Source organism: Parambassis ranga, chromosome 18, assembly GCF_900634625.1.
Source record: "Parambassis ranga chromosome 18, fParRan2.1, whole genome shotgun sequence".
In the NCBI taxonomy this organism is placed as follows: Eukaryota; Metazoa; Chordata; class Actinopteri; family Ambassidae; genus Parambassis; species Parambassis ranga.
Genome location: NC_041038.1, coordinates 10887426 through 10911678, shown reverse-complemented (window position 1 = coordinate 10911678; position 24253 = coordinate 10887426). Strand labels below are relative to the sequence as shown.

The window sequence follows — 24253 nt, the reverse complement described above, 5'->3', positions numbered from 1 at the left end:
ATTTTAAATTATTAATAATTTAATTAATATGTGGATGGCATTGATTCAAAATATGTACGTGTGATTTGTGACAAAGATGGCATGGCCACATGACCTCTCACCTCTGCAGTACGGAACAGGATTGTCCCAGGATCCTGTGTCCAGGCATTGAAGTCGAAATGGGCCGATTAGCTCGTAGCCATCGTCACAGCCAAACCTAACCTCGCCGCCCATCAGGAAGTTGCTTCCATCTCTGTGTCCAAACTCTGGAGACCCAGGGTTCTCACACTTTACTGGTTCTGAATACACACACATAAGAGGAACAGAAATAAGTTACAAATGACAGACCAAAAAAACACTCATACTATATATATATGAGTCAAAATACCTGTACAGTTTTTGCCATCTCCACTGTATGGGTGAATACAAGTGCAGGTGTAGGAGCCATCTGTGTTCTGACAGCTCGCATGCTCATCACAGTCAGATCCCAGAGCACATTCATCCACATCTGAATACAGTCAAATATATACACACAAATAATTCCCCATTTACCTTCCGAACAAGATATTTTATTCACATACACTCATTCTATGTCTATGTATGTACCCAGACAGGCTGGTGGAGTTCCTCCCCACTTGCCACTGTTGGTGCAGTGCACCTTGGAGTCTCCCAACAAGTAAAAGCCAACATTACACTGATAGACCACAGAGCTGCCAGCATGGAAGTCAGACCCCTGAAACAAGCCGTTCTCCAGAGGAAGAGGAGGCCCACAGGACACCCCTGCAACACACCCACACAGAGAGGAATGTTAGAGGACTTCAGGGCTACACATTCAGTAGATGAAACAACGGGATTATTCCTTTAATGGCTAAAATTTGCAACATAGGTACACAGAAAAATCTGATACAAACACAGCAGTTTCATTAAAAATTCTTTACTTAAGGACAAAACCCACAATAATCTGATGGCCAATGCCTGTGCCTTACGTTCACAGCTGGGCAGTGGGTGGCTCCACTCTCCTTTATTTTGGCACAGTAGCACTGGCTCCCCCACAAGGTAGAAACCAGGATCACAGGACAGCTGAACCTGTGCACCGGGGCTCACCTCAACAGTGGACACATGCAAGTGGGGAACCGTGTTTTCCAGCTTAGGGCAGTCTACAGAAAAACAAATGGTCAGAAAAAAAATAAGATGTACATAATGTTCATTATTTGAGGTGTGAGAGCTCTCTTACCAGCACAGAAAACGCTGCTGAGGTTCACTTTAACTCGGCCCACCACACCATTGAGAAAGTCAGGCCAGGCGAGCACGTTCCCTCTGTGGGTCACATGTGAGGCTGGACAACTACTAGACAGGACTTTAATCTACAAGTGGAAGCACGTTTTAAAGACACATGAATTTATATGTATGTACATATATTTACATAGATACTCACGATAACAGGTTGTCTGTTTCCTTTGTGAGATTTTATCTATTAATACGCCAAAACAAATACAGCAAAGCATCCGTTATGTTTACCTGCTGTGGCGTTAGAACACGATCCCAGATGTTTAGCTGGCTGATGGAACCCACAAACGATTCAACAGGGTTGAAGCCCTCACCCCTCTGATCCTGGTCCTGACCTAACACAAGAGCTCCTCCACCTACAGAGCACAGGGAGCGGCAAGGTTAACCACTACTCTCTAAATGTACCTACATGTACAGAAGCTTTCATCCCATAAAAGAATTCAGCTTTGATCTAAAACATCTGTCAGCAGAAAGGTGGCCGGGCCGAGGGTAGCACTACACCTGGGATAGTGGTGCCAACTGACAGGTCTTTGCCTCCGTCTGATGGTTTCCCGTTAATATAGATTCTCCAGTCACCATCCCAACTCCTCCAGGACACTCCGATGTGGTACCAGTGACCTGTGTTCACTGCAGGGCAGTCTGTGACGCGCTCCTTACCGTTCACATACATCACCCACCTGTACAGACGTCAGACAGCAAAGATAGTAAAAATCTCTACAGTGAAAATAGAGCGATTCTCTTGGATCACTGACCCATTGTAGTCTATGAGAAGGAAGGCGTTGTCGCTGCCCTCCACAGCATAGGAGATAGGTGTGCCGTAATTGGTGGTGTCTGATGACTTCATCCAGAAAGTGCAGGTGATTTCTGTCAGTGCGGGCATCACTCCGTCCATCATCACATATCCATGGATACCAGACACCTCAAAGTCCAGGTTAAAGGCAGAGGACATCTCTGATGGGACAAAAGGCAAAACATCACTTTTTGGACTCTTAGATATTATAAGCATTATTTTTCCCATGGCTACAAAATTACAGCAACACATCATATGGAGAAAATAATGGAAAAACAAGAAATGGCACAATGGCCAAGATACTGTATGATAAAAACACACATCCCACTAGTATGTCCCTCTTTCCCTGCCTTGTTCCTCCTGAGTTGCCATGGTGATGTGTCATCTGTCCTATAGTACCTGTCTCACACCTGGTTCCATTGAACCCAGGGAGGCAGCGGCAGGTGTAAGACCCCAGTCCGTCCAAGCAGCTGGCCCCATTCACGCAAGGGTTGGGATCACACTCATCTACATCCACCTCACACAGCCGGCCGCGGTAGCCCTCCACACACTGACACCTGAAACAAAGGAGAGTAGACATGGATGTAAATACCTCTGCAGAGTTTCAAAAGAAGCATTCTGTTATGTTTATTACCTGAAATTGTTAACAGCATCCAGACATGAGCCTCCATTCAGACATGGAGTGCTGTAACATTCATCTATGTTGATCTCACAGTGATCCCCGGAGAACCCAACTGCACAATTACAGACGTAACCGCCTGTCTGATCCTCACACACACCTCCATTTATGCAGGGGTTGGACAGACACTCATTGATTTCCAGTTCACAACGAGATCCTGTTGAAATGTGAGAATCCAAGATGATTAATTATAGGATGTTATACAGTAAGTCTAACTGTGTGTCAACTGATATCTAACCTGTAAAACCAGCTGCACAACTGCAGGTGAACTTGTTGACCTCATCCACACAGACACCTTCATTCAGACAGGGTGAAGAGGTGCACTCATTTACTTCTGCCTCACACAAAGAGCCTGAGGAAGAGAAAATCAAGAGACTGTCACTATCATTAATATCATGGTATTATTTCAAGTGTCTTCCCTCAGATCTCTTACCTAAAAATCCAGGCTTGCACTGACACTGGAAGTCTCCCATACCGTCCTTACACAGACCTCCATTCTGGCATGGAGCAGAGTCACACTCATCTATGTCAATCTCACACTTGGCACCTGATGGAAAAAAATCGGAACAATGAATCTAATTCTTCACATAGTGCATACAATTCTGAGATGAATAGCTACCACCAGAAATACATCGAAGTCTCGAACCCAGGACCTCTCGCGCCAAAAGCAGCTGTCATACCCCTACACTACAAGTCACAGAGCCACCCTGCATAGAAGGCATTAACTTTGAGAGCTCTGATAAATATATATCCGAGTCCTGATCGGGAGGTAATGTCCGATTCCGATCAAGTCTGAAATCACGTAATCGGGGCCCGATTTCCGATCATGTGATTGGATCGGGACATCCCTACTAAGAACAGTGCTAAAAGTGAATCTCTGTCTGGTGATGCTCTGACCTGTGAACCCAGCCATGCAGGTGCAAACGTATCCGGCTCCAACCTCCTCACATGTCCCCTTATTCTGACATGGATTGAGGAAGCACTCGTGGAAAACCTGCAGATCAGACAGTGCTGTTAAAAGCAGGAAATAAACTGATCTCCAGTAGGAGGAAAACAGCGACAAGTGTCACTGGTACTTTGTATTTATGTATGGATAACACATATCATATGATCCATGTGTTCAGATCAGATCCAGAAGACTAACCTGACTGCTGGCTTGATAGTCTTCACTGGCCTCCACCTCCGGGGCAGCAGTCACACTCTCCTCCTTCGGAAGAAAGCTGGAGCCAAAACCTGACAAAGACACCAAGAGAAAGCACAGACAATGTAAGCAAAGACAAGCCAGAAAAAAAACACAGCACAGACATTTCCCTTTGCTACCACACTGGCAGACCAGATCCAGCTGAACAAAAGCCTGTTTTCTGATTGAAAACTGGCAGCGTGTCCTAACTGCTGTTCATTCCCACACTAGCAGACATGCAGTGTTAGTCATTTCTATTCTGCTGCTGAGCAATAAAAAGGCATATTATTTCCATTTCCCACTGATCCTGTGCAGTAATCCCGTTTCCAATTGGACTGATCTGTCACTACACGAATCAGATGCCACACAATTACAGTGGTGGCGGAATGTTTTCACATAGAAACAAGACATTTGCGTACATATGTAACACAAGTCAGGTGCCGACTTATCACTGCAGAATGGTGAAAGATGACACTTACTCGAGCAGTGCTGTATGGTGCTTGCCCCAGTAACTGTGGTGGTTCCATAGAAGGGACAGGAGAGGCAGTAAGAGCGACCATGCTCAGGCTGGTAGTAATCTCTTGGACAGGGGTAACAAGGAACCAGACCAGTGCGGGAGAAATGACCTGCAGAACAAGGGACTGAAGGAAAAACAGGAGCAGATGACGAGCCAGGATCACACAAAAAAAAAAGTTTAAAGAGCATTTAATAGTTGGAAAACATCCGAGAGCTCCAAGTAGACATTCGAGAAGCTGCAGGTTATTTAAGGATTTTAACTGCAAGAAAGTTTCCATGTGTTTTCATCCAGCTTTAAAGGGCAACCAAACAGAAGCTGGGATTATCGTGGTTTTTCTTTTTCAGTAGCATTCTGAATTACTTAGGAATGATTAGGCCTTTAGAGTTGACAAGACATTTTACCCCGTTCACACTGGGGAAAAAAATGTGGCTTAAGCAGGATTCGGCCACATCCAGATCAATCCAGATGTGTTTTTTTCTGAGTGTGAACACCTCGAATCTGGCTGTATCCAGTTTGATTTCAATCGGATCGGATTGGCTCAAATGTGGCTCAGGTGTGAACGCAAATGTGGCGAGCGAATCCGGCTAGCGACATGCTACTTCCGGTTAGCGACATGCTACTTCCGGTTAGCGACATGCTACTTCCGGTTAGCGATGTGCTACTTCACGGGCCGTGACACGGGACAAAAAAACCACATGCGCACACGCGGTCCTACCACGGCGTGAACGGACTCTGTATATTAGGAGGCGCCACCTAGTGGTTTGGAGGACAGCAAACATGCTGGATGAAGCCGGATTGAGTGCGGACACAAGTGTGTGCTAGCCAGATTTGAAAGTAGGTCTGAACGCATCCAGCTTAAAGGCTGTCTGGGCTCAATCCTACTCTAGCTGGAATGACTTTCTCCAGTGTGAACGGGGCCTTTGAGCACTGTCCTCACCACCACACTCCATCTCATCCACTGCTCCTCTGGTGACGGTGGAAGTCTCGTCAGGACAGACCAGGCACTTCCTGGCACCGTAACCAGGCTGGAAGTGACCAAACGGGCACGACTCACAGATCTCCAACCCATTCAGAGAGTGACTGCCGGGCTTGCACTGCCCTGCAATTCACCACATCATCAGTGAGGAAGAGCCACAGAAAATACATCATATTACTCATATTATCACAAACTACAAAAGCAAGTGTCTGCATATGTGTGCATGTATTATACCTTTGCACTCGCTGATGCTGCGGGAGTGCAGGTAGGCCGTGGACATTCCTTCGGGGCAGGACTTACATTCCAGCTTGCCCTCTTCATCCTGGTAGGAACCCAGCCAGCAGCTCTCGCACTCATTATACTCCAGAGAAAAGTACGTTCCCACTGGACATTGCACTGCAAAAGAACTCATAGTTAAATATACGTAAGCATTTTTAGATCACACTGCATCTCCTCTCACTCACCACACATCCTGCCTTTGAGCACTGAGCCTGGCCTGCAGAACAAAGACGCCTTCTTGCTCTCCAGTGACCTGGGATCAGCCACAATCATCTCTGAAGATACGTGGAAACTGGACAGTGGCTGCTTGGCCAGTGTTCTCTTCAGTCGATTAGTAAGTTGCTCCAGGGTGCGCAGGAGCCGCTTCTGATTGGCCACTTCGATTGAGTCGTTCCTCGACAGGGGCAGAGGGATGCTTGCTGGGAGAATGGCCAAAGTTTAAAGGACTGAACTCTGATACCTCAAATGTTTTAGCTGCAATGCAACTATAACTTCTACCTGTGATGTTAAAATAGATCTGGATCTTCTGGTCTCTGGTGGGGCCTCTGATCTTCCTGTGCCTCTTGGTGCGATAGTGGCTTTGCACACTGCTGTCCCTCTGCCGGCTTGGGAGTCGCCGGGTGCCTGTGGCATAGCCTGACTCAAAGTAGGCATAGTCCTGGGCGCCCTGAGGACCCCAGCTGTTGCCCCAACCCCCTGGTGCTGAAGACAGGGAAGAGGAAATGAGCTGAGATGCTTTACGTATAAGAACAGGGGGTGTGAATGGACCTTAGTGTCTTTGAATCCTACCAATAGAAAACCCGTTCTCATAGTCGTAGTTGTACTCCAGACAGTGACCCTGTGACATCACCTCAAGTTTGCAGGTGACGTCATCATTGCCGCAAATGTTGGGAAGCTGTGGAGACAAAAAAAAAAAAAACACGTATTAGCAGTGATACTGACAAGGGGTGGTTTGTGTACACAGGTCCTCACCATGCCTCCCAGTTTGGTGTTGAACTCCCCAGCAAATGACTTGACCAGGTCCACATCATCACAGCGAGAGGCTTTAAACAGCATCTCAAAGGGCTTAAACCCATTGTTGGCAACACGATTCACTGAGGAACACAAAGAGGACGTTACATTAAAGGCTGAGATCTCTTTTAGTTCCGATCCTGACACAAGCATACAAGTGTGCTGTGCTCACCGGAGCAGTCTGGTCTGTCTGAAGAGTAAGGTGGCTCCCACAAACCATTGTAGGGGCAGAAGTAGCTGTGTACTGCATCCTGAGTGAAGCTGTAGCCTTCTTTACAGTGAAGAGTGCAGTTAACTCCTTCTTCCTCTTCAGAACAGAGGAACTCTCCGTTCACTGGGACATACGGCTGGTCACATGTCGTGCCTGGGCAAATGACAATGTAAGACATCCACGGACTGGAATAAACTTTTCTACTTCTCCTTACTGTTCATATCCATAAACAACACGCCATATACTGCTGGGCATGCCTACACTTCTAACATCTTATTATTTATCTTGCCTTGCACAGTTACGGTGAGGTTGCATGTGCGGCTGTTTCCCGCTGCATCAGTGGCGGTGTACTGGACCAGAGTCTCTCCTACTGGGAATAGAGAGCCAGGACTGTGGCTACTGGTCACTGTGAGGCGACCACCTGGTAGAGAGAGAGAGATCATAATAATAATATTTTTACTTTATGCCTCATATTGCAGATGTGTTTTTAAAGGCCCTGCAGAGGGCAGTGTTGGCCTTACTGGATCTTCCAGGACTAAATGAGTCACTCTTGGTAAACTGTAGCAGTTATGTTAAACAAAGATATGTTGACACAGGGGTGGTGTGTCTGGGCATCACACCTCTGGGGACTGAAGAGGAAAGTTCAGTCTGTCTGATGGATAGAGCGATGGGAGAGGCAGCTGTGATGAGAAGACTGTGTGCATGTGTGTGAGTGTGAGACACAGAACAATGAAAACATCTGCACACACTAGCAGGTTGAAAGAGCGGGGGGAAAATGAGTGGTTGGCCTTTCGTTTAACTCCGATCCATTAACAGTAGCGATGTCGTTCCAACAGGGCTGACACACGTCTGGCCTGTTGGAGTCTCCCCTTATATTTAGCCTGTGTGTGTATGTTTGTATGTGTGTGCGTGTGTCTACCAAGTCCTGACTATATATAGAGCTGGCATCAGGGTGTGGGCCTGGAAAAACAAAACACTGACGTTGAAGCAGCTCTGGGCTGACGTCGTGTAGACCCGAAACAGCCACAGCGGCCTGTCATTACAGTGTGTGTGTGTGTGTGTGTGTGTGTTTGAGAGAGAGAGATGGGGGTCGCACCAATGCAGACAGGTGGGGAATGATCACTTTGGGTTTTTGAGACTTGAAGTTTGGGGCCTGTGTTTGTGTCCATGCCTGCATGAGTTAGTGAAGACAGACAAGAACATTATATTAGTTTGTATGTGAGTGGAGCCAGAGTCAGTGGATTTCATGAGCCTGGCTGTGGACTGGAACCTTGGAGAAGTCTGGTTTGTTGTCTGTCACCACCCTGGCTGTTTAGGTGCAGCAAGAGCACCAGAAGAAAGACATCCAACTCTATGATATTTAGTCAGTTTGGCAGAGCGGCCTTCATACACCCCCTTTTACAGCAAGATGGGTCTGAATGGGCTTTGTTTTCAAGTCCTTGCAACCGTCTGTAGGAGCACGTCACAGCTTTGTGAGTCTAATCCCTTGAGGTATCAATGTCGGGGCTGAAACGTATGACTTGTCCAATCAGCTGACCAAATTAAGTTAATATAGCAGCTGTTACTGAAGAGATAAATCCTGCTAAACCCCCAAAAAGTTTAGTCGAACACATCACAGTAGCTCATGGACGTTCTGCTATTTTTAGTGTTCTCACCTCTGGAAACAAAACATTTATAAAAAATAATAAACAAATGGAAGTGAAAGGCCACCCAGACATATAGATGAGCTATTCAAGTTTAGTGAAACAGTGACTTAATCCAGTTTAAATTTCATGCAAATCCTGTAAAAATATTTTCTCTAGCTCAGGTTGGTACATTAAACCCTCTCTTCTTCCCTGGAGGGTAAACGTAACGACTCTTTCAAAGTGTTTCCATTACACCTCAGCTGCACTTTCATCATCTCAGAGCAGGTTCAATTGACCTGTTTGCTCTTCTTCATGAGTCAGTCACAATACTCAGTCCTAAACTAGCTTTTCCACTTCCACTTCCACTGTTTTTTTTACATATTTGAGTGCAGCTTTGAACTTGAAATGCTTAAATAAAGATCCTTCCAGAGGTTTTACCAAGCGGCAACCTTCGGGGCTCAAAGTTGAAGCCCATGCGGACATGTCAAAACTTGTAATTCATGCCGCAACCACTGGGGGCTGGCTCCAAAAGCGAGTCATTTCCCATAGACTCCTATGTTAAAATGGCCGACTTCACAGCAGAAAAAAACATGTTTACAGCCTGGTACAAAAAACCACTCTGGTCTCAGATGATAGGTTCTCTTCTAGTGTCAATTGTACAGGGGGTGAATTTTTTTACAACTCACTCTGACTTAAAATTACGCATAATTATGGGCGTTGCCGCTTGAGTGACAGACAGTTGACGTATCACAACATGAGTTTCCTGCTTCCACGATTGCCCGCCCCCGCCCCCCTAAACCCCGGCTCGTGCTCCCCCTTTTTGTCCATATTTGGAGTTTTGGCGGACGTGATGCTGCCAACATGGCGGCGGTCATCAACGTCCAGGAACCTCCCACCGAGCCTCAGAACGGCTCTTCAGAAACAAACGGGTGACGTCACAGAAGCTCTGTCCATAGTTTTTACTGTCAATGGGTTTTACTGTAGGAGTCACAGCTTCACCAAGACAATGATGAATGCCCAGTTCCTACTGTGCACCACAGCCACTCTGACTCAAGAGACATAATGAGTCAAAAACATTTAACTAATGTCAAAGAACTGTGTGAAAAATGGATGGAATGAGTGCACGTTCCCACAAAGCACATTTTTCATAGGAATAACACCTGCTTCTCCCCAGTGACCCCGCCTGCTTTAACATTTATGACATTAGCAGACACAGTAACAACTTCATCTGTCCGCTAGTCTAATTCTCTGTCACACACACACACACACATTCGGTTACAATCCATCCTAAATAGTCTCTCTCTCTCTTCCTCACACACACACTCCTGATCCCCTTTTTCCAATCACCCATCGGAAAAGATCCTGTTTAACCATCGTAGACAGAGACTGAGGAGGGTGGAGCAGAGTGGAACAGAGCTGCAGAAGAATAAACCATCCACACAGCCGGTGACCAGACATACCTGAGTTGTCGGAAAACTGCGGCACTTCCCAATTCACCGCCGTCTCCGTGTTTGTGGCCTGGACGGCGGGCGGTGACCTGCACCTGTCAATGAACGGAGGCTCCGTATCTAGAAAGAGATCAAACAAAACATTAAAGTGATCCTACAGCGGTATTTTAACAAGCACCAGAAGCCGAAATATAAAAACAGGTATGGACAGTCAGAAAGACTGGAACTGATTAAATATTACAGAAACACATTTGTGATCTGCCTTTTTTCTGATGCAGCAGTACAGCGTGTCAGAGGGCACTAGTTAAACATATGTCTCTAATAAAAAACCACAACGTTCCACTGCCATAATAACATATGGAAATGTTCACAGCTACCAAGCTTGAGGTTTTTCCCCCTGACTGCAGTGATTATTGAGCGGCTGACACGGGACACCCCCTGTTTTTTAACTCTCTGCAGCAACAGTGTTTGGCACCTGCCTGAGGCCGACAGACTTCCCGTCTGAAGAGTGTGTCAATTATATCACAGTTTTACACTGAGTGACTGAAATAAGCCACAACACAGAGGTAAGGTGAGTTTGTGGCTTAAGAATGAAGGCGTTACTCTTAGAAAAGCAAATTAATTCCTTCGTCTGCCTTGAAAAAGCTACACAAGAAGCCAGGTGGAACTGAGAATAAGTGACCTAAAGTGTGACCACAATCCTCTCCCATTCTTTTAATGAAATGTGTGCGCTGGAGACGTGCCACTGGCCACATGCAGCAATGTGAAGCAGTCCCCAGACGGGATGAGCTCACCGATGACAGTGACCGTGAAGGAGCAGTTGGCCTGGTTTCCAGAGCGGTCAGTCGCAATGTAAGTGATGGTCTCCTTTCCAATAGGGAGCAGCTGGGGAGGACTATAGACCGGTTTTACCTGCACTGCCACCTGGAGGAGTGCCAGACAGTAAAACGAATTTTAAAAAATCTTTCCTGCATTAGAAATGTTAAAATGTGCTGATTTTCCTCAGTATCTGACCTCTTCTTTAGAGTTGTCAGCAGCTGTGGGGACATTCCAGCTGACGTTAGTGGTGCCACGACGCTCATCTGTCTCTGCAACAATGTCCTCGGGACACTGGAGCCATGGTGGTTCTGCATCTGAAGAAAAACACACAAGATATGAGAACCACACAGAATCAGATGAAGGGCTTGACTGCTTCATTTCACCCCAGCAAAATTAAATTGACATCACATCCTGCACACACACACACACACACACTGACCTCAGTCTGCTCCCTTGTTATCATTGAGAAAAGAGGAAAGTGAAGTCACATGACCCTTGACCCCTCCAATCATAACACTCATTATTGTTAATTACTCAGTCAACAGAGAAAGAGAACGTTCCAGCAAGACCCCATGGATGTTACATTTAATCATTCATCTGTAATAGTCCCTGACTTCTCTCCATGTATTAACTCACATCAGGACACAGCAATGAGCATGGCCTAATAGGAAAATATTAAAAGGGGTCAAAGAGGCTGTACAAACCTCCATTTTATGTTATTAAACACTCTTGCAGCATAAAGTTCACTCTTGGAAGACGTCATATTTAACTTTCCATTCTCTTTACTTGATAATGTTGATATTAAAACACAGTCAGCAAAGATCTGATCTTAATTCTCATCGTTTTGATGCTGGTGATTTCCCTTTGGCTTAAGCTGGTGCCAAAAATTCCTCTACACTGTGGCACTGTGCAACCCATCCACTTGGAGAGGTAAGATACAAATCTGAAAGTTAATTAAGTTAGAAAAGCTAACTGAAAATAAAATAAAGAAAGAACATTTGAGGCCGCTGGTTCTGCCAGTCCCTTTGTTATGAGCTGCCTCTAATCTGCATGTGGTTTGGAAAAAAAAAAAAACAATTCCTGGAAAACTATAGATAACTCACAAAGAGTAAGCCTCACTTCTACATGGCTGAGGAAGGTCATCAGTCAGAAGAGGGCTGCTTTAGCTGTTTTGTGGTTGTCAGGCTTCAACAGCAACACCACTTATAGCGACATATTAAAATGAATGCATCCTTTCCTGGCTCTCCAGGCAAACTAAAAATGTTTTTAAAGTGCATGCAAAAAACAAAACAGATGCACCGCAAAGAATCACAACGCAGTAAGATTGCCATAGATCAGAAATGGTGAGGGACCTGCAGTGTTGTAATTTACTTTAGATGCACAGATGCACAGAACAGCTATTTGTTCCAGTAGGAAATGATGCACCTGTTTGGCTGTCGGAGCCTCTCTGACCTTTGGATGAAACACTTTCCTCCTTTGTCTCATTCTCCATGCGGCATGTTGGATTTAAAGAGAAAGCCAGCGCGGCTCAGGTCAACTCAGTTCAGGCCTGCGGTAAATGAGCTGAATCGCCGATCGATCGGCAGCGGTCTTGGCTTGCTGGGTTGTGTAAGAGAGCTGCTCCCATCTGGACCTGATGACCCATCTGCTTAGGCATCCCTCTCTGCTAAACACTAACATGCTTCAGTCCAACCAGCTTCATTCATCTTTACAACAAGACAAGCATATTTCACTTTGAGTGTCATAGCTCATCTACATGTTCTTTTAAATCTCTTTCTGCCTGGAAAAACTCATCTCGTGTCCTCCGTACCATTTATAAGACACCTACAGATGACTCATCTCCCCTGTCTGCCTCACCTCTCCCCTCGTTTTCATCTTTATGGCACCTCTTCCTCATCTTAATGACAGCTTCCAAGTTCCTTCATTAACAAACTTTCTCCATGAGGAAATGAGGGGATTGAGGACAGTCATAGGAGGGAGGGAGGGATGGAAGGGGGGAGGCAGCCAGATCTGTTCGCACCACCTGTTTCACCTGCGAGGCATCTGGAGCACTGCAGCCCCGTTATAATGATCTCCAGAGCCCAGTCGGAGTCAAAGGGGGGAGAGACGCATGAGCTCGGACATGGTATGGTTTGAGTTAGTGACCTGAGGTCTGCTTCAAAATGAGGTTAGCACCATTCTCACCATTCACAAAGCGGAGAGAGAGAGAGAGAGAGAGAGACGTAAGGCAGGGGGAATGGAGAATGGAAAAAAATTCTTCCTCCAAGTTTCCTGCTGTTTTCTTTTTATATCTTTTTCTTTCTCCACATTTTCTGTAGCTTTCTTTTTTCACTGGTTTAACAAAGCCTCTTTTTCTGCCATTCATATAGGCTGACACGTGACAAGTGTCACTCATTCACACTCGGACTCAGTTAACTATGCTGACTTTGGTGCCTAGGGAGGAGAGAAACCTGCAAATATGGCCATTAAGCAATCAAGTTCTAATCTATTTGACAGGAAGGGAATATTCCTTTGACCCTACTCTAAGTACATTTACAAAGTAATAGATGGAAAAAAAAATAAACCTCGCCATCCAACCTCTGCCTCATCAAGCAGAGTTTCTTGACCTCAGTATATTTCACATCCTTCTTACAACCCTGGAGCCAATTTACAACCCATTACAGCCATGACCTCTGACCCCAATACAGCAACAAACAAAAAGATCAATTTTCTCTTTAAGGGCAATCGCACACAGACACACACACACACACACACAAATAGTGTGTCCATTACCTGTACAGACAGCTTTATGGACATTAGCTGTCCAGTTTCCAGAGCTCAGGCACACTGCTTTCCTGTTTCCCTGGAGACTGTAACCTTGACGACAGGTGAGCAGGCAAATGAAGCCCGGCGACACAGCCCTTTTCCCGCAGGCAGGGGACGAGAGCAAGGTGTTCTTGGGGGGCGCGATGGGAGGACATCGCACCTCTGTAGGAAAAAAAGAGTAAGAGACAGATGATTAGCCTGATGTAACTATATTTGTAACGTTGTAACTATGAACAACAGTTACAATAATATGCTGGAGGAGAGGAGAATGAGTGTGTCGACCCAAACGTGATAAAGTCATGCTTTGAGCTGGCTCTGCTATAATTACCAACAATAAAGTTATTCTCAGCCGCTGTGTATCAAAAACTGGCACAAACACAACAAACATTTGGTCGGAAATCGAGCTCAGAGAGCACTGACCACAGGGCCCATACACTTGTGGCTTTTTATGCACTTTCTGGGGGTAGTCGGCTTTCACTCGATGATGGATAGATCATTCTCATTTTCATCCTCTCCAACTCATATTTCATTGGCTCTCGCTGTAGGAACTATAAAAGGGAAAACTGAGGGATATTCAACATGGGAGATTTCAATCAGATGAAAAAAAAATATCTCAGCATCCTCCCGGGGCAGCCGAGGAGATCCTCTTTCACCACAGTACAAACAAACACTAAAACAAGCCACTCAGCTGCGACAGCAGCCCACAGAGGCCTCTTAGCTCTGTCAAAGAAGTAACGACAGTCTGCAGGGGGAAACGCTGAGATGGTCAAACAAACAGAGCAGCAGAGATGGTAGTTATTGATAAATGGACATGGAGTTTTCCGGAAGCGGACTGCCTGGCTCTTTTAAATAGCGTGGCTAACCATTTGGTTGGAAGTGAGTCAACGAGGCCCGATGCAGTGAGGCCGGAGGTTTGTGGCTAAACACTCTCACACTGTCCCTTTTTTGTGTGTTTGTGTGCCTGACCTGGGTGCTCTCTGTGGTGGGCATGAGTGTGTGCGACTATTTTAGCTTAACTATCAGTTTTGAAGTGTGTGGTTGCGTAATTTCGTGTGCATGTGTTGTGTAGCTTTGCTGTGAGAAAGCAGCTGTATCTTTCAGTGGATGATGATCTGGGTCTCTGTGCAAATATGCACCATATGTCTAACCACAGTGCATGTGTGAGTGTATGTTATCATGTGTGTTTACATATGCCTGTAAAACCACATGATTCTACACAGATATATGTTATTTTAGGGTTGTTCGTTTGATAAATTATCTTGTTTTTTTCAGTACGCAGAAGCAAAAACACATAATATGAGCTTAAGGTTCAACACAGTCATGCTAGATGTACTGATAGAGAGTGTGTCTGAACCAAGCGGCAACCTTCGGGGCTCAAAGTTGAAGCCCATGCGGAAGTGTCAAAACTTGTAATTCACGCTGCAACAGCTGGGGGCTGGCTCCAAAAGCGAGTAATTTCCCATAGACTCCCATGTTAAAATGGCCGATTTCACAGCAGAAATGAACATGTTTACAGCCTGGTACAAAAAACCACTCTGGTCTCAGATGATAGGTTCTCTTCTAGTGTCGATTGTACGGGGGGTGAATTTTTTTACAACTCACTCGTTTCAATTGTATTCGGACTTAAAATTACGCATAATTATGGGCGTTGCTGCTTGAGTGACAGACAGTTGACGTATCACAGCGTGAGTTTCCTGCTTCCACGAACGCCCGCCCCCCTAAACCCCGCTCGTGCTCCCCCTCTTTGTCCATATTCGGAGTTTTAATTGACGTGACGCTGCCAACATGGCGGTGGTCATCACGTCCCGGAACCTTCCACTCAGACGCAAAACGGCTCTTCAGAAACAAACGGGTGATGTCACGGAAGCTCTGTCCATAGTTTTTACAGTCAATGGTCTGAACACAGGGCTGCTGACATTAATCGTGGAAAATAACGCAAACTGAATAACAGAGTAAAGAAATCTAATTTACTCCACAGAAGTGGTAACCACGAGAGTTTAGAACAACATGTGACAGATGAAAATGTAATGGCGGAGTAGAATTATTAAACTGACCATGGATGACATCTACAAGGTTAATAACATGGTGCGATAGATGCAGCATGAATTTCTTAAGAGGGCAGTTTGTAGGACTGATAGTTAAAAAAATGTAAGATGAACTTAGCATGCTAACCGGTTAGTTGCTATCTAAACCATCATGTAACACTGCTCTGTCGCCCACAGCTAGTCGAGACTGCTTTTAGCCAACCCAGCAAATAATCATGCAAGGTGGCTGCTGGATTGTTTCTAAGCTGTAGCTGTGCTTGGTGATATGCAAGCCCCAGAGTTTCTCCATCTGCCTCCAGATGTATAGTAGCAGAGTGGGGATAGGGCTTACCCACACACCGAGGTTGGGGTCCACTCCACTGGGAGTTGGCCTGACAGGTGAGTCTGGAGTCTCCCTCTAATCTGTATCCTCGCTCACAGCCTGCCTGACACTGTGCCTTGTAGGAGGCACCGCCATCGCTGCACCGCAGGAAGCCGTGCTGGGGCCGAGAGAGGGCCGGGCAGGAGCGTACTGCAGGAAAAAAATAAACATGGGAAAAGCAGTTCTGTTATATTTATTGTTCTATTTAACTTGATCCACGTCTTGTGTTTTTCTTATTTAGTATCGTACCTCTAAAATGTGTTTTTTCTATTAACACGACACATGATTTTCAAATGAGAAGTGAGGAACAGCAACAAGAATGTAAATGATGAAGATGCGGCCTGTCATTTTTTCCCACACTGTTGAAAGTCCCTACGAAATAAAAGACAACTGATGTGTATGTGTGTGTGTGTTATGAGTTATGATGAGGTCTAAAATGAGTGTGCAGTGTGTTATTTCTCATCACCACCCATAGACAGACAGAGTAAACCCCCTTCCTCAGGGCTTAACTAGCTGGGAGGTCCTACAGTGCAGTCAGTATGTGGCAAAGGCAAAAACACATGCAAGCAGACATATGCACACACATACTTAGAAAATATATACCCAAAGCCACATACTATAAATCTTAAACACACACCCTTGAATATTCAGTGTCTTGGTATTTCTGAGTCACACTGTTGCTGCTGCCTTTCTGCTAAAACTGCCATTTTCCTCATTAATCTCTTGATTCCCTTTTCCCCTTCACACAATCTTCCATGCTTTCATTCCCTCCCTTCCTTTCTCTTTCTTTGATTGAATCCATCCTACCTTTCTCCTGCTCTCAACATCTGGCCTGGCAGAAAGCAGTAGTCCCCACAGTCAATGTTGATTCCCCATTTCAGTCTAAACACATGTGATCTCAAACCATGCAGAGAAATATTTACATGTTCACACACACACACACTTCCACTCGCTCAAAATCAGACCCACAGATCAACTTGTATGTGATTTGTATGAATATTTGCAGACTTCAGAGGAGGGAGGTTTGCAATGCTTTGATGAAGGTCCTGTAGTTTAATGAGGAATTATATGACACGTGGTGAGGAGGAACCTGCTGGGATCAATCAGACAAACATGTATGTTTGAGTGTAATAAACTCTAAAGAGAACATTGACCTCTGTGTTTACTGGAGCTCATGCACGAAACACTATGATAAGAAAGTTCCACTTATTCTTCTTTGTATCAACAATTTGTTCTAGTCATATTTTCATGTGTTCTACACATGGCAGAAGGTTTGTTGCACACAACCAGATGAGTGGATGAGCCACCTGCTGAAGGCACGTGCAACCTTAAGCTAACAGGAGGTGCCAAAAACCTGCATTCCTCGAAAGGTCAGTTGAGCCTGGCAGTGAGGATTTTTGATTTGATCATCAGACATGAATCTCACCTCTACAGCTGGCAGGTGTCCCCGACCAGGTGCCGTCTGCTTGGCAGAGTCTGATGTTGGTTCCCTGGAGGTCAAAACCCACCTGGCATCGCACACCGCAGGCCGCATCGAAGTGGTTGTTGCACACATTTTGAATGAAAAAGCCGTTTTCGGGGGGAGACAGTGCAGGGCAGTGCACGACTGGGCAAAGAAAAGAGACAAGAGGAGGGAAAAAAACAATAAGTTTTATGTTATAGCTAACACACAATGTGGTTGGAAAGTCTGACTCTGGGAAACAATAGAAAAGTAAAAAATAGCAGAAAAATACAGGTTGTCAAACATCAACCCTACGTCTGCAGAGAGAGAGAGAGGAAGTGGAGGCACAATGCAGCATATGAAACTTCTGAATAATGAGCATCGCAGTGTTCAGATAAACAAAACCCTTGGCTCATTCTTTATGGATTAAAAGGGCCAATGAAATTACTATGCACCATGCTAAATCCAGCACTGTCATGTAATGTCACACTAAAAAGGGTTATGAAGGATGAAACGGACAGAATATCATTTTTATTAAAGGTGTCACAGATGATTAGCTCTTACCCTGGCAGGTCATGCCAACTGGCTGATAGCCTTGCTTGCAGACACAGTCATCCAGGGAGGTACTGCCAGGCTGGGAGGTATGCTGTGAATCTGGGCATGGCAGGCAGGTGCTCAGACCTCCTGGTGTTCCCTCCGGTTTGTAGGTGCCTGGTGGACATGCTGTTAAAAGGAAAGATGCTGCAGTTTATATATAAACGTGCAGTATGTCTGTATATTTAGGACAAGAAGACACAGCTGGTTGGGAAAATTGGATGATGGGACTCAAATTAAGCCGGAATAAAAAAACCTCTCTCACAACTGCGTGACTGAAACTGAAAAACAGCTTTGCGGATTTATGGGGAGACTTTGATCATAATCACGTCTGGACATGTAGTGGCGGAAAATGTGGCAAATATGACAAAATGATCTCACTGGCTAGGTAAAAGGGTTAGGACGAGTTGAGTTCAGCATCTTAATTATTCCAAGCAGAACACTACAGATTTTTTATTACAAGAAAAAAGCAACAATCAAAGAAAGGTTTACAAGCATCTAAAACCAGTTATTCTGCATGTAAGTGCACATGGGCTGCATTAGAAAACCCCTTTTGATCACCTGCATGTGCTCACACAGAGAGCATACAGTATGTTTCCAATTAGCATCACCTGAGTTGGATCAGAAGACCTGCTGTAAAGACAAAGAAGCAGATGAAGGTCCGGCATTCTTTCATTCTTCCATCAATCACTAAGCATCACTTATGTGAAAAAGAATGACTGAATATGAGGCTTAAAGGTTACGTTCATGTCAATGAGCTCATATTTTCTGCATTTAATTCACCGGTATCCAATGATCTCATAAGTCTCTGATGTTTTTAGATTAGAAAATGAGATTATGATCATTTGAATTAGGTTATCATCAGGTTCTTATCAGCTGGATTAACTGCTGATCTTTGTAGGTGAAAAATCCTTTATCAGTTCCTATGAACTGTTTTTTTGTTCCCGTATATCTAAACCACAGCAGAGGAAGTGTGTCAAACACAATACAGAAGCAACATCTTAATTTATAACAGTTAAAGGATCAGTTTGTGAGAACCTTAGTATATTTATATTAACTGTAAATCCAGTCAAATCGATGTTGCTTGCTTGTATGGCATATTAACTAATTAGCTTTTAATAAGAATTTAATAAGGATCGTTTTTACAGTGGACAGAAGCTGCAGCTCCCATCAGCCAGAATACAGCCACCAGAGACCATCTAAAAACTGAGCTGCAGAGAGAAAACAGCTAATGGTGGTGCAAAGTCTTGTCTAGTGCATGCTGTCATTAGCTCCCTTCATTCAGCCTAATATGCAAATAGATGCTTGTCATATACATCCCTGCAGCTCCATACACAATCCTGTCACAGCCTATTCAAGCAAATCCCAAAGTTGTCTGCAATAATTGGGAAAACAAATACACAATACTAACGACAACCATTTCCAAGTCAAAACAGGCTTCAGAGAAACATGGGAGCTTCAGTCACTTCATTTTGTTGCCTTGGGCTTAAAATAAGAAAAGTATACCACACCCACACGCACTTTAAATCAATTGTAAAAAATTATACACATGGGACAGCTGATGTCTGATGTTTCAAAACACCTCAGCAATAAGCAGCAATGGTTTATTAATATTCTTTCTTGGCAGCAGTTTCAAAGGTCTCCAGTTTAGTAAACAGGCAGGTTGTATTAGAAGTGGTACTGTAGGTGCAACAGAGAATCCACAGTACTAATATTCTTCACATCTCATTTACTAAGCCTGAGGCCAGGTGTGAATTTCCACTGCTGAGCCAACGCCAGCTCAGCCTCTCCCCACACTCCTCCTCCGCCTCCTCCTCCTCGGCTGCAGCAGGTCAGCAAGGAGATGTTAGCCAACTGTAAAGCAGGCGCTGGCTGCTGGCACTGAAGCGCACCCAGTAACCCACATTAAAAACGCATACAGGGAAAAAAAAGCATGTGGTATACCTGTTCCCATGCCGGCCGTCAGACTGTCTGAGTTTTCACTTGATAACAAAAGCAGCTGATGTAACTGTGTCTTCTTGACTCTGAAGAGGCCTCTTACATAAGAAGGGAATGACAGCTGAGAGTGTCCGCTCTGCGGGCAAGTCCTCTGGAATCTGTTTTACAGCTTCATTTAAGGTTTACAGGAAGCCTAGTTATTTTTAATGTGAATAATAATTCACCCAGAGCGCAACAGTGGAAATACTGTATCTTAAAAATATAACATTTCAGTTCCTGGATAGACACATGTGCTGGCAGGTTAAAATGTACACAGACAAGATGCACACACAAATAAAGACCAAAGAGGGGCTCCTGGCTACAGGAACGGGGATGAAGGAGGGGAGCGGGGGATGAACAGGAAGGGATAAATGATGAAAGAACACGCGGCCATGAATCTAAACTAAAACGAAAAAAGCTGGAAAGTGAACATGGAGGCAAGTGTGTGAATTTCCATTAAACATATCACTGCTCCATGACTTCAGCCAAAAGACAGACCCCATCCTGAAACTACTTGTCTTTGGATCCTGTGCTGGTCTGAATTATGCAGAAGCCAATAATCTCTTCACGGGTGCGTCTACATGTTGCCGACGGCTGAGAAGTTAGAAGTTAGAAGTTATTAGGGCCGCATCCAGATGTATCCAGATTTTTTTTTTCTGAGTGTGAACACCTCAAATCCGGCGGTATCCAGTTTGATTTCAATCCGGCTAGATCCACCTACGAGAGGTGGATCTAGATTTGAAAATAGGTCTGAACGCATCCAGCTTAAAGGCTGTCTGGACTCAATCCTACTCTAGCTGGAATGACTCAAATGTGGCTCAGGTGTGAACGCAAATGTGGCTAGCGAATCCAGCTAGCGACGTGATACTTCCGGTTCACGGGACAAAAAATCGCATGCGCACACGCGGTCCTACCGCGGCCTGAATGGACTCTGTATATTACGAGGCGCCACCTAGTGGTTTGGAGGACAGCAAACACGCTGGATGAAGCCGGATTGAGTGCGGACACAAGTGTGTGCTAGCCAGATTTGAAAATAGGTCTGAACGCATCCAGCTTAAAGGCTGTCTGGGCTCAATCCTACTCTAGCTGGAATGACTAGGCCCTGTTCACACTGGAGAAAGTCATTAGAGAGGAAGTGGAAAGTCAGCAGCCAGATGACCTTAAAACAGAGAGATCCTGCTGTGTCTGGACTCTATGGAGGGACAGCAACTGGTCAAAAGAACTACTGTACCCAGTAATGACCTTAGGAAGGGGAGGAGACAGTCTCAATGATCACAGGCTATTTATTTAAAGTCAGAGCAATGTTTGATCAATCCTAGTGCTAATAATGAAGTTAAATGACATGCAGTAATATTTGCATTTAACACATTTCTGAATTTTTGACATCTGTGTCATTTTTGACATCTTGCTAGCTTACACAACGCCTACACAACAGCAATAAACATCAATTTATACATGAAAATGTATTCAAAATTGTACATATAGATTTAACTCTAAAGGTGGTGAAATGTATTATGTAAAAACAGTGCTGTATGAATGGCACTACTAACTAACATCTGTTTTCTGCAATGGTAACTGCTCATACATAAGTTTCCAAAGACTTACTGCTCATGTGAGACAGGACTAAACTGTCCTAGCTGTCACTAACATTTAGGACAGAATAAGAAGAGAAATACATTCTCTCTGGATCAGGAAGTCAGAAAGAAAAGAAAAGGACAAAACCAAGCAGGGGCCAGTTCATCTGTTAAAGTCCTCTCTCCTATTATGAAGTAAGTCATTTAAACTGGCAGACACAGTCTGGTCCGGGAGCCAAAGTTACTATCACACGAGAATCTCTTGTGTCTCAGGAGGAGAACTGGGTTCGATTAGCCAGGCCTAAAAACAGACTGGGACGGAAACGATGAAAGGAGATCCAGAGGGAGAGCGAGAACATCTGCCTCCTCGGCCACAATGACAAACAGGCAGAGAGAGAGAGAGACAGAGCAAAAGAGAGAGTGGTTTTCAGAGAGTGACTTATTCTGCTTAGTCCAACAAAATCCACAAACACATGCTTGAAAACACACATGCTAATTCATACAGCACTCACACATTTACATCTTCCCACATGCTATTTTGGACATAAATCAGTTATGTTTTATAGCCGGGAGACCAAACTAAAGAATCTGACATTTTCACTGCGGTCCACAAGTCTGAAAACTCAAAACAAGCCAAAGCTGCAAGTCAGTCCCATTCACAAGTCAGTCCTGACACTTTATAAGTGACTGAACTGTATGATTAGCACCGAATTACTGAAAGCTAGCATCAAGTTTTTGAGTTATACTAACACAATACTAGAATTTAGAAATTAAGCAATTTCCCCCTGGGATCAATAAAGTATTTCTGATTCTGATTCTGATTCTGAATATTTATTTTTCATCAAAGTCCCTTCATTTCACACTTAGTTCAGCTGTCATGAAGCATAAGGATCCCTTCTTGGTAGAAGTCAACATCTTGGACCTCTAGAAAGTGGTCCACAGCAGCACAGATGTTAGTTTCTTCCTAACTTTGTGGACGGCAATTTGTTACGTATAAATGGGGCGGGTGCTGGATGAATTCAAATCCACATTCCTGGATGGCAGCCATTACCACTATGGACTGAACTGCACTCATCTTGGCAACTTCCCACAGTTACTTTTTTCCCCATGGTTATCACCAGAGATTGGTGTGACCATTTTTTTATCACCTTGATACAGACCTCACAGATTTGAGGACTGTTTCCATTGGATTGCTCTTTGGTCATTAGTTGGAAGTGGTGGACACAAGTCTCTATCATGGTTACAAACTAGTGTAGCCTTCTCTCAAGAGCCACCTCAAAAAATGGAAGATTGGCTCTTGGGCCCCGTTCACACTGGAGAAAGTCATTCCAGCTAGAGTAGGATTGAGCCCAGACAGCCTTTAAGCTGGATGCGTTCAGACCTATTTTCAAATCTGGCTAGCACACACTTGTGTCCGCACTCAATCCGGCTTCATACAGGGTGTTTGCTGTCCTCCAAACCACTAGGTGGCGCCACGTAATATACAGAGTCCGTTCAGTCCGTTGTCCCGGAAGTAGCATGTGCGCCACATTTGCATTCACACCTGAGCCACATTTGAGCCAATCCAGCCTCTCGTGGGTGGATCTAGCCGGATTGAAATCAAACTGGATACTGCCGGATTCGAGGTGTTCACACATCTGGATTGATCAGGATGTGGCCGAATCCTGCTTAAGCCACATTTTTTTCCCCAGTGTGAACGGGGTGTGTGTGGTGAATTTAACTCTGAGGAGTTTCACGACCCTAAGGAGCTGACACCTTTGTAATTTGGACATTTCTGCTCTACACTATCCTTCTGTATACGATTTAGACAACTGGATACACTTTACTCTGTACAAAAAAAATGTCACTGACACAACGAGCAGCTAACATTACATGCAAACACACAATAAAAGTTACAAATATTCCTGATGTCGTGACCTGATTCTGTCTGTCAACTTCAAAGCCAAACAACAGGGACTGGGAAAGCCCTGCAATATTGCAAAATTGGTTGCCAAGTCTGGACAGAGGCCTGGCCCTTTGTGGGCGAAGGCCCTCTCACACAAGAAATGTTGTTAAGTTGGACCTTAAATTCCTGGGTTTTTCACAGCAAAAACAATGTTCACATGCAAGGTAATTTTCCACTCTTTAACTGAGACGTCCCATGCACACTTGAGATGCATAAATAGACAATGGAAATGGACAATTAAAATGTATAGTCTAGGCTATAAACCGACCAACGACCCTGACACACACATGTAGGAATTCAGCTTTAAGTATTTCATTTCAGCTAAACACAGTCCATTTATACATTCACTAAAAATATGTGCATCTTATGCTGAATTCACATGGACCACCAAGGCAGCGTAACTGGTGGGATTTTGGGATGTAAAGCATGTTAAGTATACATATGAGTAAGGAAGGTATAGTGTGAAGACCACACCACTATATTCAGCCAGACCCTATGAGTGCATTTACAGTGACAAGCCACCATGACAAAAGAGAGCATCTGTCTTGCACAGTTTCATTCATATCTCTCCATATGGCAGTTTCCCAAGCTCCAGGACTCATGACTAAGTGAGGAAGATGTTTGTGTGAGGTCCTATTGTACCAAGAAGCTACCATATGTGGCAACAGGCAACAATGTCAATACAGACAATAAGGTCAGAAAAAAAAGAC

General features: G+C 44.6%; 1 protein-coding gene across 2 annotated transcripts in view; it reads right to left on the bottom strand.

Moving 5' to 3' along the window:
• The window catches only part of svep1 (sushi, von Willebrand factor type A, EGF and pentraxin domain containing 1), a 64566-nt gene that overhangs the window by 10835 nt on the left and 29478 nt on the right, over nt 1-24253 (bottom strand). For both annotated transcript variants that reach the window (XM_028429524.1, XM_028429525.1), the window contains exons 4-33: nt 18018-18176; nt 17439-17618; nt 15983-16162; nt 13574-13768; nt 10997-11115; nt 10777-10906; nt 9995-10102; nt 7199-7330; nt 6871-7062; nt 6660-6781; nt 6477-6582; nt 6186-6389; nt 5873-6106; nt 5643-5804; nt 5370-5531; nt 4395-4556; nt 3880-3968; nt 3633-3729; nt 3169-3282; nt 2974-3087; nt 2691-2892; nt 2456-2613; nt 2019-2217; nt 1768-1943; nt 1498-1622; nt 1214-1343; nt 966-1136; nt 586-759; nt 368-487; nt 102-278 (exon numbers count right to left, since the gene is read on the bottom strand). In XM_028429524.1, coding sequence (XP_028285325.1) covers nt 102-278; nt 368-487; nt 586-759; nt 966-1136; nt 1214-1343; nt 1498-1622; nt 1768-1943; nt 2019-2217; nt 2456-2613; nt 2691-2892; nt 2974-3087; nt 3169-3282; nt 3633-3729; nt 3880-3968; nt 4395-4556; nt 5370-5531; nt 5643-5804; nt 5873-6106; nt 6186-6389; nt 6477-6582; nt 6660-6781; nt 6871-7062; nt 7199-7330; nt 9995-10102; nt 10777-10906; nt 10997-11115; nt 13574-13768; nt 15983-16162; nt 17439-17618; nt 18018-18176 — 4593 coding nt within the window. The remainder of the gene's footprint in view (nt 1-101; nt 279-367; nt 488-585; nt 760-965; nt 1137-1213; nt 1344-1497; nt 1623-1767; nt 1944-2018; nt 2218-2455; nt 2614-2690; nt 2893-2973; nt 3088-3168; nt 3283-3632; nt 3730-3879; nt 3969-4394; nt 4557-5369; nt 5532-5642; nt 5805-5872; nt 6107-6185; nt 6390-6476; nt 6583-6659; nt 6782-6870; nt 7063-7198; nt 7331-9994; nt 10103-10776; nt 10907-10996; nt 11116-13573; nt 13769-15982; nt 16163-17438; nt 17619-18017; nt 18177-24253) is intronic.